Source organism: Silurus meridionalis, chromosome 14 (assembly GCF_014805685.1).
Source record: "Silurus meridionalis isolate SWU-2019-XX chromosome 14, ASM1480568v1, whole genome shotgun sequence".
Taxonomy (NCBI): Eukaryota; Metazoa; Chordata; class Actinopteri; order Siluriformes; family Siluridae; genus Silurus; species Silurus meridionalis.
Genome location: NC_060897.1, coordinates 2123144 through 2141489, shown reverse-complemented (window position 1 = coordinate 2141489; position 18346 = coordinate 2123144). Strand labels below are relative to the sequence as shown.

At 40.4% G+C, this 18346-nt stretch overlaps 1 protein-coding gene across 1 annotated transcript in view; it reads left to right on the top strand.

Moving 5' to 3' along the window:
- Positions 1–308: 308 nt before the first annotated feature.
- The window catches only part of LOC124397120 (deleted in malignant brain tumors 1 protein-like), a 224632-nt gene continuing 206594 nt past the window's right edge, over positions 309–18346 (top strand). Inside the window, exons 1-3 of the mRNA XM_046866619.1 lie at positions 309–434; positions 1425–1454; positions 3788–4099. Coding sequence (XP_046722575.1) covers positions 404–434; positions 1425–1454; positions 3788–4099 — 373 coding nt within the window. The 5' untranslated portion in view covers positions 309–403. The remainder of the gene's footprint in view (positions 435–1424; positions 1455–3787; positions 4100–18346) is intronic.

Here is an 18346-nt window from a genome sequence, read left to right as displayed (position 1 = left end):
TTGAGTTTTATTGCACTAACCGAAGTCTTGACATACAGGCAAAACGAAGTCTTCTCAATAAGTGAGTATACAATGTACAGCCAAAAAGCTCCTCTGACAATCACGACAATATCTAATGAAGCTGTTGGAGAATGTAAATCGACATGAACCTCACCAGATGATCTTCTCAGGGCTGACATCTTTTTAACGCTTTTTGATTTTTGTTTCTTTCTCCACCAGTCTAAGTGGAAGTCAAATGAAGAAGTGAAAATTTTCACACTCAATAAAGTGCAGTGTCACTAACAAGTGGTGCCTGTTTTAAGCAAAGACAAAAATCATCATGACCTCATGAGCTTTACCGTGAGAAAACAGCAGCATTTAGCACTCACTTGGCACAGAACTGAAGGACGACTCAAGGACCAGGATGCTGAGACTTCACTTCGTTTTATTGCTCGGTAAATACAAGATTTGTTTTAATACATTTGGCTTGTTCATGATATAATTCTTTAATTTCCACTTTTTATATCTTTGGAGTATACATTTAGTAAAGGTGAGACCATTCAGGGTTATTCTTCCTCAAAAACAATACAATCAATTTTGGGAAATGATGATGCAATATCTATGAAATAGGAGTAGAGACAAGCTTTTTATAAGCCAATTGTATATTCTGGAAATGAGATGGAAATTAAAAATAAAATTGAGAAGAAAGTACAATAATGGCATTTTATTTGTTTTCATTTTAAATGTATTGCAAGAAATATTTTTGTTAAAATGTAACATTTTGAGACATTAAATATAATGAAAAAATAGCATAAAAATGCTTTATCTAAATATTTTTTTATATCTGTTAAAAAAGAGATAAAGATACAGTATTGCTGCATTTCTTTAATTGATAAAAAATGTATGCATTTATAAATGACACTTTGATCTGTATGATAATAATCGTACTTTGTACGAAATGTCTTATGTGTCTAATTGTATGTGTGAGATGTGTCCAGACGGTTTCACTTCTTGTTTGAGGAATTGATGTAAAATGCAGTCAGAGGAACTGTTGTGTGCTTATATATATATATATATATATATATATATATATATATATATATATATATATATATATATATATATATATATATATATATATAAATGCTGACTTGTTTTAATGAAGGGTGGCAATATTTATTTATTTTTAGAGAGATTGAGCCAATTATATGCACAAACACTGGTTTATGCATAACAATATTCAGATTTTTGAACACCCTTAATATAAATACTACAGTTTATATTTATATTTATTTATTTACATTGTGTAGCAGATGCATTTAGCTTTGGTCAGAGGAATCTCAGATCATACACGTGTTTTATTTGTGTAAATGGAAGTACATGGGTTAAATCTACACTGCTTAAAATTTTCACTGGTTTACATTCTCTTTATTTTCTCTCCATAGTCTCTTTTCTTAGAGCTTCGGTGCCAGCTGGTAAGTTTTTTGGTTTTTTTTGCATTTATTTGTTATGTTAAGATATTCAAAAAGCAATGATTTGAACTTTTTCATTCATAACAAAAAATGTTACTTATAACATTAAAAAATAAAAAACACAGAGCTGACTTGAGTTCTAAACTAAATGATTGCTCTTGCATGGAGTGATCTGGTTTTAAAGATGACAAATACTGAGAACGAAAGTGTAAGAAAATGAACTTCCTTTCAGGAAATAGATGCAGGAGGTCATGTTCATAATTTTCTTATTATAAAATAACTATTTAGAATGTGCATCATCATAAAATACATTAAAGTTCATTTAAGACCTCGGACCTCGTGCAAAACACAAAAGAGAACAGCTTGATCTGGTTGGAAGGTTCCTATATAGCATCTTTGGCTGAATCGACTAGTGGCAGCTTACGGCCTTAGGCAGGAAATAAAAAAAAAACACTGTGCACAAAAGTGAAGGCAGTCATTCTTTTCTTTAGATCCTGTCAAATGCAAATTATGTTTCCACTTTTAAAGTTTAGGGTAAGGGGTGTAACGTTATTTTTGTGAAGGTTCCTGAAAGAAAAGGACAACGAGACCGTCTTAGGGTCACATATGTAACTTTAGTTCCCTGTGAAATCCAGCCATCCGGCCAACAGCAACGTCACGAACAGGAATCTAGAAAATGTGCATGCAGTGGCGCCAATGCTAGCTTCTAAAAATGAGAAGGGACACGCAGCAGGGATGCAGGGAGTGTGGCTGTGACGCAGCGTCTCGTTCACTTTTATAATCTATCTAAATCTATTATAATAACCAGTGGGGAACAGTGTGTGATGATAGCTGGGATCTGAACGATGCACATGTGGTGTGTAGACAGCTTAAATGTGGTAAAGCTGTCAGTGATCATCAAAGTGCCCACTTTGGTCAGGGAAAAGATCCAATATGGCTGGATGATGTTCAGTGTTCTGGAAATGAAAGTGACATCACAGAGTGCAGTCATAATGGATTTGGGAAACACAACTGTGGACATAGTGAAGATGCTGGTGTTACTTGCTCAGGTACAGAAAACTCTTTATGACCCAACATCATTGTGATAATATTTATAAAATTCACTATTATTTAAGGACAAACACGGTCCACAAAAAACTAAAATAAATTAATAATCCACAATATCATGCATTTGCATACAGAATAAAATGGCACTGCTTCCACATATTGGAGATAAATCTGACAGAGCTTAGTGCAGAATTTGTCAGTGTTGAAATTATACTGTTTAAAGATTCTTATAACCTACACATACATCTGTACATGAGATTACATAACACAGCAGAGCAGGTTGGCACACCAATGATTTCAAACAAGATTATAAATTTCATTTTTATATTAAATTGATAAATTTAACTTATTGAAAATGAAGAAGTCTGGCCTGGTTGTTTTGCTGACACCTAAGTGGTTTTAGTGAATGTCAATGAAACCTACTAGAAATTTGCTATAAAACTGTATTTTATTTTTGTATTTTGTGTTAGTGGAACATTTCTACCTATGTTTTTGACATTTTAAAGATATGAGGCATACATTTTCTTTTCATTTCATTTTACCTTGTATTTTTATTAATGTATTGCTCCCTGTTTTGTTCTTCAATTTCTTTTTTGTCTTTTTTATATTTTTTCTTATTTTCTTTTTCTTCCATACATTATGGAATGGTTTAATAGTCCAGAAATATTTAGATTTTATAATATATTTTATAATATATTTTTATAATATATTTATATATAATATATTTTTATAATATATTTTTTTAATATATTTTTATAATATATTTATATATAATATATTTTTATAATATATTTTTTTAATATATTTTTATAATATATTTTTATAATATTTTATAATATATTGCTGAAAAGGTCCTTATCAAGTTTTTAAAGGAACAGTGTCAATGATCCCCCCTTGGGTAGCACATCTTATAGCACCATTTCTTACTTCTGTATTTATGAAGCCTTGAGCTTTTGGTTTTGTCATGTGTCTCTGGTGTATGTATTTGTTATTTATATCATGCCCCACCATTTTTCTGTCATTAATCCTAATGTTCACATGTTTTGCATTCACAAATACTGTATCTTCAAATTTGTGTTTATTAGTGTGTGTGTAAATACTCCTTTGTGTCCTTTGTTTAATCAACCAGTTCAGCTGCGATTACTGAGTCTTTGTTTGTTGTTAATGGTTCACAGTTACTGGTTTTTGATCTAGCTTCATTTTCTTTTTTCTCTGTTTTACATTTGTATGTGTAGTAATGACAAATTATCATTAATTAATATTAATCTACATGTTTCTGTTTATATTAGGTACTAACATACGACTCGCTGGTGGCAGTAACTCCTGCTCTGGTAGAGTGGAAATCTATTATAATAACCAGTGGGGAACAGTGTGTGATGATAGCTGGGATCTGAATGATGCACATGTGGTGTGTAGACAGCTTAAATGTGGTAAAGCTGTCAGTTATCATCAAAGTGCCCACTTTGGTCAGGGAAGTGACCCAATATGGCTGGATGATGTTCAGTGTTCTGGAAATGAAAGTGACATCACAGAGTGCAGTCATAATGGATTTGGGAAACACAACTGTGGACATAGTGAAGATGCTGGTGTTACTTGCTCAGGTACAGAAAACTCTTTATGACCCAACATCATTGTGATAATTTTTATAAAATTCACTATTATGTATGACAAACACGGTCCACAAAAAACTAAAATAAATTAATAATCCACAATATCATGCATTTGCATACAGAATAAAATGGCACTGCTTCCACATATTGGAGATAAATCTGACAGAGCTTAGTGCAGAATTTGTCAGTGTTGAAATTATACTGTTTAAAGATTCTTATAACCTACACATACATCTGTACATGAGATTACATAACACAGCAGAGCAGGTTGGCACACCAATGATGGCAAACAAGATTATAAATTTCATTTTTATATTAAATTAATAAATTTAACTTATTGAAAATGAAGAAGTCTGGCCTGGTTGTTTTGCTGACACCTAAGTGGTTTTAATTAATGTCAATGAAACCTACTAGACATTTGCTATAAAACTGTATTTTATTTTTGTATTTTGTGTTAGTGGAACATTTCTACCTATGTTTTTGACATTTTAAAGATATGAGGCATACATTTTCTTTTCATTTCATTTTACCTTGTATTTTTATTAATGTATTGCTCCCTGTTTTGTTCTTCAATTTCTTTTTAGTCTTTTTTATATTTAGGGCCCGAGCACCGAGGAGCAGGCCAGAATGGCCTGCACCAGAGGTGCGAAGCCCTATTGTTTTCCTTAGAATTTATTATTATTATTATTATTTTATTTATTTTTTTTTTTACACATTGGCAATTTGGGGTCCCTTAACATACTCGAAAACTCTTGAAATTTGGCACACACGTCAGAGTCCTTTGTCACTAGGGCCGGACAAAGGCCGGTATAAAGGCGTGGCAGGGGGGCTCTGTAGCGCCCCCTGTAATTCAAAACCAAACATTCGTGCACAGATCGGGCAATTATGTTCGCACATGTACGAGAGTTGGTACGCATATAGATCTCATCGAGCCGAACAACTTTCACCCTCTAAACTATGAGCTACGCCCAACAGGAAGTCAGCCATTTTGGTTTGTTTTATAAGTGCATGCAGTGAACTTTTAAATACTCCTCCTAGGGAATTCATGCGATTGACATCAAACGTGGCGAACATGATGCCGAGACATTGGACTTGCTAAATTGCGAAGGGATTTTTGATATCTCGAACGGTGCTGCCATGGCGGCGACAAATTTATGGCGGTCGGAGAACAGGAAGTGTTTAATATCTAAAGCAAAAAAATGTCTTATTCAGATGACACGCTGTGTATATGTTCTGCCAAGGATTCCGATCGCATCGATGTGCCTATTGTGAATCTCGGACATAGCGCCACCAACAGGCGCCAGGAAGTGTGTCAGTCACAAAAGGTGGATTTTTTGACAGTTGCATGTGGTGAACTTTTAAATACTCCTCCCAGGATATTTATGCGATTGCCACCAAACGTGGTCAACATGATGCTGAGACATTGTAGATAATAAATTGCGAAGGAATTTTTAATATCTCGAACGCCGTTCCCATGGCAACGCCTCAAACTTTACTTTCATTTTCAGGCGTATTTAAGCATTTGGCATGCACTTTGTGTGCCTTAACATGCTCAAAAACACCGGATATTTGGCACAGACGTCAAAGTCGTCTGCCATTAGGACCGGTCAAAGGCTGGAATATAGGCGTGGCAATAGGGCTCTGTAGCGCCCCCTGTAATGTAAAAACAAATATTGGTGCACAGATCAGGCAAACATGTACACATGAACAAGAGTTGGTAGGCATATAGATCTCATCGACCGAACAACTTTCACAATCAAACCTATTAGCTCCGCCCAACAGGAAGTCGGCCATTTTGGATGGTTTCAAAAGTGCATGTGGTGAACTTTTAAATACTCCTCCTAGGGAATTCATGCGATTGACATCAACGCCATGGCGTGGCGACAAATTTATGGCGAATTCAGAGAAACAGGAAGTGTCTAATATCTAAAGCAAAAAATGTCTTATTCGGATGACACGCAGTGTGTATGTTCAGCCAAGGATTCCGATCGCATCGGTGTGCCTATTGTGAATCTTGGACATAGCGCCACCAACAGGCGCCAGGAAGTGTGTCAGTCACAAAAGGTGGATTTTTTGACAGTTGCATGTGGTGAACTTTTAAATACTCCTCCTAGGATATTCATGCGATTGCCACCAAACGTAATCAACATGATGGCGAAACATTGTAGATGATAATTTGCAAAGTGATTTTGATATCTCGAACGCTGTTCTCATGGCAACGTCAAACTTACATTTTATTTCAGGCATATTTAAGGCTTTTGGCGTGCTTAGATTAACTTGAAATTTGACACATACATCACATTTGTCGGCTGTTAAGTGTGTCCAAAAAGGTCGGACAAGAGTGTGTCTCTTAAGTGGCCCACTAGCGCCCCTGTTTGTCTAAAATGTGGGGTTTCTTTTACTTACAGTCCCCAAATGGGTCAGTAACAACATAAAATAGTCCACTGATATTTACCCACTTGATGCACTTGCACACCGTGCATTGTTTTCTGGGGGCACCGTATAGCGATACACAAATGTGCGAGGGCCGCCATCGCTGCTTACAGCTATATTTAGGGCCCGAGCACCGAGGAGCAGGCCAGAATGGCCTGCACCAGAGGTGCGAAGCCCTATTGTTTTCCTTAGAATTTATTATTATTATTTTTTATTTTTTTATTTTTTACACACATTGGTCATTAGAGGTCCCTTAACATACTCGAAAACTCTTGAAATTTGGCACACACGTCAGAGTCCTTTGTCACTAGGGCCTTAGAAAGGCTGGTATACAGGCGTGGCAGGGGGGCTCTGTAGTGCCCCCTGTAATTAAAAACAAACATTCGTGCACAGATCGGGCAATTATGTTCGCACATGTATGAGAGTTGGTACGCATATAGACCTCATCGACCCGAACAACTTTCGCCCTCTAAACTATGAGCTACGCCCAACAGGAAGTCAGCCATTTTGGTTTGTTTTATAAGTGTATGCAGTGAACTTTTAAATACTCCTCCTAGGGATTTTATGCGATTGACATCAAACGTGGCGAACATGATGCCGAGACATTGGACTTGCTAAATTGCGAAGGATTTTGATATCTCGAACGCTGCTGCCATGGCGAGGCGACAAATTTATGGCGGTCGGAGAACAGGAAGTGTTTAATATCTAAAGCAAAAAATGTTTATTCGGACGACACGCAGTGTGTATGTTCGCCAAGGATTCCGATCGCATCGATGTGCCTATTGTGAATCTTGGACATAGCGCCACCAACAGGCGCCAGGAAGTGTGTCAGTCACAAAAGGTGGATTTTTTGACAGTTGCATGTGGTGAACTTTTAAATACTCCTTCCAGGATATTTATGCGATTGACACCAAACGTGGTCAACATGATGCCGAGACATTGTAGATGATAAATTGCGAAGGATTTTGATATCTTGAACACCGTTCCCATGGCAACGCCTCAAACTTTACTTTTATTTCAGGCATATTTAAGCATTTGGCATGCACTTTGTGTGCCTTAACATGCTCGAAAACACCGGAGATTTGGCACAGACATCAAAGTCGTCTGCCATTAGGACCGGTCAAAGGCTGGAACATAGGCGTGGCAATAGGGCTCTGTAGCGCCCCCTGTAATGTAAAAACAAATATTGGTGCACAGATCAGGCAAACATGTACGCACATGTAAGAGAGTTGGTATGCATATAGATCTCATCGACCCGAACAACTTTCACTATTAAACCTATTAGCTCCGCCCAACAGGAAGTCGGCCATTTTGGGTTGTTTTATAAGTGCATGTGGTGAACTTTTAAATACTCCTCCTAGGGAATTCATGCAATTGACATCAAACGTGGAGAACATGATGCGAGACATTGCACTTGCTAAATTGCGAAGGATTTTGATATCTCGAACGGTGCTGCCGTGGCGAGGCGACAAATTTATGGCGAATTCAGGGAAAAAGTTAGTGTCTAATATCTAAAGCAAAAAATGTCTTATTTGGATGACACGCTGTGTATATGTTCGGACAAGGATTCCGATCGCATCGATGTGCCTATTGTGAATTCGGACATAGCGCCACCAACAGGCGCCAGGAAGTGTGTCAGTCACAAAGGTGGATTTTTGACAGTTGCATGTGGTGAACTTTTAAATACTCCTCCCAGGATATTTATGCGATTGACACCAAAAGTGGTCAACATGATGCTGAGACATTGTAGATGATAAATTGAAGAGGAATTTTGATATATCAAACGCTGTTCCCATAGCAACGTCAAACTTACATTTTATTTCAGGCATATTTAAGCATTTGGCATGCACTTTGAGTGCCTTAACATGCTCAAAAACACCGGAGATTAGGCACAGACGTGGCAGTAGGGCTCTGTAGCGCCCCTGTAATGTAAAAACAAATATTGGTGCACAGATCAGGCAAACATGTACGCACATGTACGAGAGTTGGTACGCATATAGACCTCATCGACCGAACAACTTTCACAATCAAACCTATTAGCTCCGCCCAACAGGAAGTCGGCCATTTTGGGTTGTTTTATAAGTGCATGCGGTGAACTTTTAAATACTCCTCCTAGGATATTCATGCGATTGACACCAAACGTGGTCAACATGATGCCGAGACATTGTAGATGATAAATTGCGAAGGGATTTTGATATCTCGAACGCTGTTCTCATGGCAACGCCAAACTTTACTTTCATTTTCAGGCGATTTAAGCATTTGGCATGCACTTTGTGTGCCTTAACATGCTCAAAAACACCGGATATTTGGCACAGACATCAAAGTCGTCTGCCATTAGGACCGGTCAAAGGCTGGAACATAGGCGTGGCAATAGGGCTCTGTAGCGCCCCTGTAATGTAAAAACAAATATTGGTGCACAGATCAGGCAAACATGTACACACATGTAAGAGAGTTGGTATGCATATAGATCTCATCGACCGAACAACTTTCACAATCAAACCTATTAGCTCCGCCCAACAGGAAGTCGGCCATTTTGGATGGTTTCAAAAGTGCATGTGGTGAACTTTTAAATACTCCTCCTAGGGAATTCATGCAATTGACATCAAACGTGGCGAACATGATGCCGAGACATTGTAGATGATAATTTGCAAAGTGATTTTTGATATCTCGAACGGTGCTGCCATGGCGGCGACAAATTTATGGCGAATTCAGAGAAACAGGAAGTGTCTAATATCTAAAGCAAAAATGTCTTATTCGGATGACACGCAGTGTGTATGTTCGCCAAGGATTCCGATCGCATCAATGTGCCTATTGTGAATCTTGGACATAGCGCCACCAACAGGCGCCAGGAAGTGTCAGTCACAAAGGTGGATTTTTGACAGTTGCATGTGGTGAACTTTTAAATACTCCTCCTAGGATATTCATGCGATTGACACCAAACGTGGTCAACATGATGCCGAGACATTGTAGATGATAAATTGCGAAGGATTTTGATATCTCGAACGCTGTTCTCATGGCAACGCGTCAAACTTACATTTTATTTCAGGCATATTTAAGGCTTTTGGCGTGCTTAGATTAACTTGAAATTTGACACATACATCACATTTGTCGGCTGTTAAGTGTGTCCAAAAAGGTCGGACAAGAGTGTGTCTCTTAAGTGGCCCACTAGCGCCCCTGTTTGTCTAAAATGTGGGGTTTCTTTTACTTACAGTCCCCAAATGGGTCAGTAACAACATAAAATAGTCCACTGATATTTACCCACTTGATGCACTTGCACACCGTGCATTGTTTTCTGGGGGGCACCGTATAGCGATACACAAATGTGCGAGGGCCCGCCATCGCTGCTTGCAGCTATATTTAGGGCCCGAGCACCGAGGAGCAGGCCAGAATGGCCTGCACCAGAGGTGCGAAGCCCTATTGTTTTCCTTAGAATTTATTATTATTATTTTTATTTTTTTTTTTTTTTACACACATTGGTCATTAGAGGTCCCTTAACATACTCGAAAACTCTTGAAATTTGGCACACACGTCAGAGTCCTTTGTCACTAGGGCCTTAGAAAGGCTGGTATACAGGCGTGGCAGGGGGGCTCTGTAGCGCCCCCTGTAATTAAAAAACAAACATTCGTGCACAGATCGGGCAATTATGTTCGCACATGTACGAGAGTTGGTACGCATATAGACCTCATCGAGCCGAACAACTTTCGCCCTCTAAACTATGAGCTACGCCCAACAGGAAGTCAGCCATTTTGGTTTGTTTTATAAGTGCATGCAGTGAACTTTTAAATACTCCTCCTAGGAATTCATGCGATTGACATCAAACGTGGTGAACATGATGCCGAGACATTGCACTTGCTAAATTGCGAAGGATTTTGATATCTCGAACGGTGCTGCCATGGCGAGGCGACAAATTTATGGCGAATTCAGAGAAACAGGAAGTGTTTAATATCTAAAGCAAAAATGTCTTATTCAGATGACACGCTGTGTATATGTTCGGACAAGGATTCCGATCGCATCGATGTGCCTATTGTGAATCTCGGACATAGCGCCACCAACAGGCGCCAGGAAGTGTGTCAGTCACAAAGGTGGATTTTTGACAGTTGCATGTGGTGAACTTTTAAATACTCCTCCAGGATATTTATGCGATTGACACCAAACGTGGTCAACATGATGCTGAGACATTGTAGATGATAAATTGCGAAGTGATTTTTGATATCTTGAACACCGTTCCCATGGCAACGCCTCAAACTTTACTTTCATTTTCAGGAGTAATTAAGCCCTTGGCATGCACTTTGTGTGCCTTAACATGCTCGAAAACACCGGAGATTTGGCACAGACATCAAAGTCGTCTGCCATTAGGACCGGTCAAAGGCTGGAACATAGGCGTGGCAATAGGGCTCTGTAGCGCCTGTAATGCAAAAAAAATGATCGGTGCACAAATTGGGCAAACATGTACGCACATGTACAAGAGTTGGTAGGCATATAGATCTCATCGACCGAACAACTTTCACAATCAAACCTATTAGCTCCGCCCAACAGGAAGTCGGCCATTTTGGATGGTTTCAAAAGTGCATGTGGTGAACTTTTAAATACTCCTCCTAGGGAATTCATGCGATTGACATCAAACATGGTGAACATGATGCGAGACATTGCACTTGCTAAATTGCGAAGGATTTTGATATCTCGAACGGTGCTGCCATGGCGAGGCGACAAATTTATGGCGAATTCAGGAAAAGTTAGTGTCTAATATCTAAAGCAAAAAATGTCTTATTTGGATGACACGCTGTGTATATGTTCGGACAAGGATTCCGATCGCATCGATGTGCCTATTGTGAATCTCGGACATAGCGCCACCAACAGGCGCCAGGAAGTGTTTCAGTCACAAAAGGTGGATTTTTTGACAGTTGCATGTGGTGAACTTTTAAATACTCCTCCCAGGATATTTATGCGATTGACACCAAAAGTGGTCAACATGATGCTGAGACATTGTAGATGATAAATTGAAGAGGAATTTTTGATATATCAAACGCTGTTCCCATAGCAACGCGTCAAACTTTACTTTCATTTTCAGGAGTAATTAAGCCCTTGGCATGCACTTTGAGTGCCTTAACATGCTCAAAAACACCGGAGATTAGGCACAGACGTGGCAGTAGGGCTCTGTAGCGCCCCTGTAATGCAAAAAATGATCGGTGCACAAATTGGGCAAACATGTACGCACATGTACAAGAGTTGGTATGCATATAGATCTCATAGACCCGAACAACTTTCACAATCAAACCTATTAGCTCCGCCCAACAGGAAGTCGGCCATGTTGGGTTGTTTTATAAGTGCATGCGGTGAACTTTTAAATACTCCTCCTAGAATATTCATGCGATTGACACCAAACTTAAGCAACATGATGCCGAGACATTGTAGATGATAAACTGCAATGTGATTTTTGATATCTCGAACGCTGTTCTCATGGCAACGTCAAACTTAACTTTAATTTGAGGCATATTTAAGGCTTTTGGCATGCTAAGATTAACTTGAAATTTGACACATACATCACATTTGTCAGCTGTTAGGTGTGGACAAAAAGGTCGGACAAGAGTGTGTCTCTTAAGTGTCTCACTAGCGCCCCCGTTTGTTTTAAATGTGGGGTTTCTTTTACCCACAGTCCCCAAATAGGTCAGTAACAACATAAAATAGTCCACTGATATTTACCCACTTGATGCACTTGCCCACCGTGCATTGTTTTCTGGGGGCACCGTATAGCGATACACAAATGTGCGAGGGCCGCCATCGCTGCTTGCAGCTATATTTAGGGCCCGAGCACCGAGGAGCAGGCCAGAATGGCCTGCACCAGAGGTGCGAAGCCCTATTGTTTTCCTTAGAATTTATTATTATTATTATTATTTTTATTTTTTTTTTTTACACACATTGGCAATTTGGGGTCCCTTAACATACTTGAAAACTCTTGAAATTTGGCACACACGTCAGAGTCCTTTGTCACTAGGGCCGGACAAAGGCTGTTATACAGGCGTGGCAGGGGGGCTCTGTAGCGCCCCCTGTAATTAAAAACAAACATTCGTGCACAGATCGGGCAATTATGTTCGCACATGTACGAGAGTTGGTACGCATATAGACCTCATCGAGCCGAACAACTTTCGCCTCTAAACTATGAGCTACGCCCAACAGGAAGTCAGCCATTTTGGTTTGTTTTATAAGTGCATGCAGTGAACTTTTAAATACTCCTCCTAGGAATTCATGCGATTGACATCAAACGTGGTGAACATGATGCCGAGACATTGGACTTGCTAAATTGCGAAGGATTTTGATATCTCGAACGGTGCTGCCATGGCGGCGACAAATTTATGGCGAATTCAGAGAAACAGGAAGTGTTTAATATCTAAAGCAAAAATGTCTTATTCAGATGACACGCTGTGTATATGTTCTGCCAAGGATTCCGATCGCATCGATGTGCCTATTGTGAATCTCGGACATAGCGCCACCAACAGGCGCCAGGAAGTGTCAGTCACAAAGGTGGATTTTTGACAGTTGCATGTGGTGAACTTTTAAATACTCCTCCCAGGATATTTATGCGATTGACACCAAACGTGGTCAACATGATGCTGAGACATTGTAGATGATAAATTGCGAAGGATTTTGATATCTTGAACACCGTTCCCATGGCAACGCCTCAAACTTTACTTTCATTTTCAGGCATATTTAAGCATTTGGCATGCACTTTGTGTGCCTTAACATGCTCGAAAACACCGGAGATTTGGCACAAACGTCAAAGTCGTCTGCCATTAGGACCGGTCAAAGGCTGGAACATAGGCGTGGCAATAGGGCTCTGTAGCGCCCCCTGTAATGTAAAACAAATATTGGTGCACAGATCAGGCAAACATGTACGCACATGAACAAGAGTTGGTAGGCATATAGATCTCATCGACCGAACAACTTTCACAATCAAACCTATTAGCTCCGCCCAACAGTAAGTCGGCCATTTTGGATGGTTTCAAAAGTGCATGTGGTGAACTTTTAAATACTCCTCCTAGGGAATTCATGCGATTGACATCAAACATGGTGAACATGATGCCGAGACATTGCACTTGCTAAATTGTGAAGGGAATTTTTGATATTTTGAACGGTGCTGCCATGGCGAGGCGACAAATTTATGGCGAATTCAGAGAAACAGGAAGTGTCTAATATCTAAAGCAAAAAATGTCTTATTCGGATGACACGCAGTGTGTATGTTCGGCCAAGGATTCCGATCGCATCGATGTGCCTATTGTGAATCTTGGACATAGCGCCACCAACAGGCGCCAGGAAGTGTGTCAGTCACAAAAGGTGGATTTTTTGACAGTTGCATGTGGTGAACTTTTAAATACTCCTCCTAGGATATTCATGCGATGGCGAGACATTGTAGATGATAATTTGCAAAGTGATTTTTGATATCTCGAACGCTGTTCTCATGGCAACGCATCAAACTTAACTTTAATTTGAGGCATATTTAAGGCTTTTGGCATGCTAAGATTAACTTGAAATTTGACACATACATCACATTTCTTGGCTGTTAGGTGTGGACAAAAAGGTCGGACAAGAGTGTGTCTCTTAAGTGTCTCACTAGCGCCCCGTTTGTCTAAAATGTGGGTTTCTTTTACCCACAGTCCCCAAATAGGTCAGTAACAACATAAAATAGTCCACTGATATTTACCCACTTGATGCACTTGCCCACCGTGCATTGTTTTCTGGGGGGCACCGTATAGCGATACACAAATGTGCGAGGGCCCGCCATCGCTGCTTGCAGCTATATTTTTTTTTTTTTTACACATTGGTCATTAGAGGTCCCTTACCATACTCGAAAACTCTTGAAATTTTGCACACACGCCAGAGTCCTTTGTCACTAGGGCCGGACAAAGGCTGGTATACAGGCGTGGCAGGGGGGCTCTGTAGCGCCCCCTGTAATTAAAAAACAAACATTCGTGCACAGATCGGGCAATTATGTTCGCACATGTACGAGAGTTGGTACGCATATAGACCTCATCGACCAACAACTTTCGCCTCTAAACTATGAGCTACGCCCAACAGGAAGTCAGCCATTTTGGTTTGTTTTATAAGTGTATGCGGTGAACTTTTAAATACTCCTCCTAGGGATTTTATGCGATTGACATCAAACGTGGCGAACATGATGCCGAGACATTGGACTTGCTAAATTGCGAAGGGATTTTTGATATCTCGAACGCTGCTGCCATGGCGAGGCGACAAATTTATGGCTAATTCAGAGAAACAGGAAGTGTCTAATATCTAAAGCAAAAATGTTTAATTCGGACGACACGCAGTGTGTATGTTCGCCAAGGATTCCGATCGCATCGATGTGCCTATTGTGAATCTTGGACATAGCGCCACCAACAGGTGCCAGGAAGTGTGTCAGTCACAAAAGGTGGATTTTTTGACAGTTGCATGTGGTGAACTTTTAAATACTCCTTCCAGGATATTTATGCGATTGACACCAAACGTGGTCAACATGATGCGAGACATTGTAGATGATAAATTGTGAAGGATTTTTGATATCTCGAACACCGTTCCCATGGCAACGTCAAACTTTACTTTCATTTCAGCCATATTTAAGCCTTTGGCATGCACTTTGTGTGCCTTAACATGCTCGAAAACACCGGAGATTTGGCACAGACGTCAAAATCGTTTGCCATTAGGACCGGTCAAAGGCTGGAACATAGGCGTGGCAATAGGGCTCTGTAGCGCCTGTAATTAAAAACAAACATTCGTGCACAGATCGGGCAATTATGTTCGCACATGTACGAGAGTTGGTAGGCATATAGATCTCATCGACCAACAACTTTCACAATCAAACCTATTAGCTCCGCCCAACAGGAAATCGGCCATTTTGGATGGTTTCAAAAGTGCATGTGGTGAACTTTTAAATACTCCTCCTAGGGAATTCATGCGATTGACATCAGAAGTGGTGAACATGATGCCGAGACATTGCACTTGCTAAATTGTGAAGAGATTTTTGATATTTCGAACGGTGTTGCCATGGCGAGGTGACAAATTTATGGCGAATTCAGAGAAACAGGAAGTGTCTAATATCTAAAGCAAAAAATGTCTTATTCGGATGACACGCAGTGTATATGTTCGCCAAGGATTCGATCGCATCGATGTGCCTATTGTGAATCTTGGACATAGCGCCACCAACAGGCGCCAGGAAGTGTGTCAGTCACAAAGGTGGATTTTTGACAGTTGCATGTGGTGAACTTTTAAATACTCCTCCTAGGATATTCATGCGATTGCCACCAAACGTAATCAACATGATGGCAAAACATTGTAGATGATAATTTGCAAAGTGATTTTTGATATCTCGAACGCTGTTCTCATGGCAACGCGTCAAACTTACATTTTATTTCAGGCATATTTAAGGCTGTTGGCGTGCTTAGATTAACTTGAAATTTAACACATACATCACATTTGTCGGTTGTTAAGTGTGTCCAACAATTGTCGGACAAGGGTGTGTCTCTTAAGTGGCCCACTAGCGCCCCCGTTTGTCTAAAATGTGAGGTTTCTTTCACTTACAGTCCCCAAATGGGTCAGTAACAACATAAAATAGTCCACTGATATTTACCCACTTGATGCACTTGCACACCGTGCATTGTTTTCTGGGGGCACCGATAGCGATACACAAATGTGCGAGGCCCGCCATCGCTGCTTGCAGCTATATTTTTTTTTTTTTACACACATTGGTCATTAGAGGTCCCTTAACATACTCGAAAACTCTTGAAATTTGGCACACACGTCAGAGTCCTTTGTCACTAGGGCCGGACAAAGGTTGGTATACAGGCGTGGCAGGGGGGCTCTGTAGCGCCCCCTGTAATTAAAAAACAAACATTCGTGCACAGATCGGGCAATTATGTTCGCGCATGTACGAGAGTTGGTACGCATATAGACCTAATTGACCCAAACAACTTTCGCCCTCTAAACTATGAGCTCCGCCCAACAAGAAGTCGGCCATTTTGGATGGTTTCATAAGTGCATGTGGTGAACTTTTAAATACTCCTCCTAGGGAATTCATGCGATTGACATCAAACATGGTGAACATGATGCCGAGACATTGCACTTGCTAAATTGTGAAGAGATTTTTTTATATTTTGAACGGTGCTGCCATGGCGAGGCGACAAATTTATGGCGAATTCAGAGAAACAGGAAGTGTCTAATATCTAAAGCAAAAAATTTCTTATTCGGATGACACGCAGTATGTATGTTCGGCCAAGGATTCCGATCGCATCGTTGTGCCTATTGTGAATCTTGGACATAGCGCCACCAACAGGCGCCAGGAAGTGTGTCAGTCACAAAAGGTGGATTTTTTGACAGTTGCATGTGGTGAACTTTTAAATACTCCTCCTAGGATATTCATGTGATTGCCACCAAACGTAATCAACATGATGGCGAGACATTGTAGATGATAATTTGCAAAGTGATTTTTGATATCTCGAACGATGTTCTCATGGCAACGCGTCAAACTTACATTGTATTTCAGGCATATTTAAGGCTTTTGGCGTGCTTAGATTAACTTGAAATTTGACACATACATCACATTTGTCGGCTGTTAAGTGTGTCCAAAAAGGTCGGACAAGGGTGTGTCTCTTAAGTGGCCCACTAGCGCCCCCGTTTGTCTAAAATGTGGGCTTTCTTTTACTTACAGTCCCCAAATGGGTCAGTAACAACATAAAATTGTCCACTGATATTTACCCACTTGATGCACTTGCACACCGTGCATTGTTTTCTGGGGGGCACCGTATAGCGATACACAAATGTGTGAGGGCCCGCCATCGCTGCTTGCAGCTATATTTAGGGTCCGAGCACCGAGGAGCAGGCCAGAATGGCCTGCACCAGAGGTGCGAAGCCCTATTGTTTACACACATTGGCAATTTGGGGTCCCTTAACATACTTGAAAACTCTTGAAATTTGGCACACACGTCAGAGTCCTTTGTCACTAGGGCCGGACAAAGGCCGGTATTCAGGCGTGGCAGGGGGGCTCTGTAGCGCCCCCTGTAATTCAAAAACAAACATTTGTGCACAGATCGGGCAATTATGTACGCACATGTACGAGAGTTGCTACGCATATAGATCTCATCGAGCCGAACAACTTTCCTGCTCTAAACTATGAGCTCCGCCCAACAGGAAGTCAGCCATTTTGGTTTGTTTTATAAGTGCATGCGGTGAACTTTTAAATACTCCTCCTAGGGAATTCAGGCGATTGACATCAAACGTGGTGACCATGATGCCGAGACATTGGACTTGCTAAATTGCGAAGGGATTTTTGATATCTCGAACGGTGCTGCCATGGCGAGGCGACAAATTTATGGCGAATTCGGAGAACAGGAAGTGTTTAATATCTAAAAAAAAAAAATGTCTTATTCGGATGACACGCTGTGTGTATGTTCTGACAAGGATTCCGATCGCATCGATGTGCCTATTGTGAATCTCGGACATAGCGCCACCAACAGGCGCCAGGAAGTGTGTCAGTCACAAAAGGTGGATTTTTTGACAGTTGCATGTGGTGAACTTTTAAATACTCCTCCCAGGATGTTTATGCGATTGACACCAAACGTGGTCAACATGATGCTGAGACATTGTAGATAATAAATTGCCAAGGGATTTTTGATATCTCGAACGCCGTTCCCATGGCAACGCCTCAAACTTTACTTTCATTTTCAGGCGTATTGAAGCACTTGGCATGCACTTTGGGTGCCTTAACATGCTCAAAAACACCAGAGATTTGGCACAGACGTCAAAGTCGTCTGCCATTAGGAC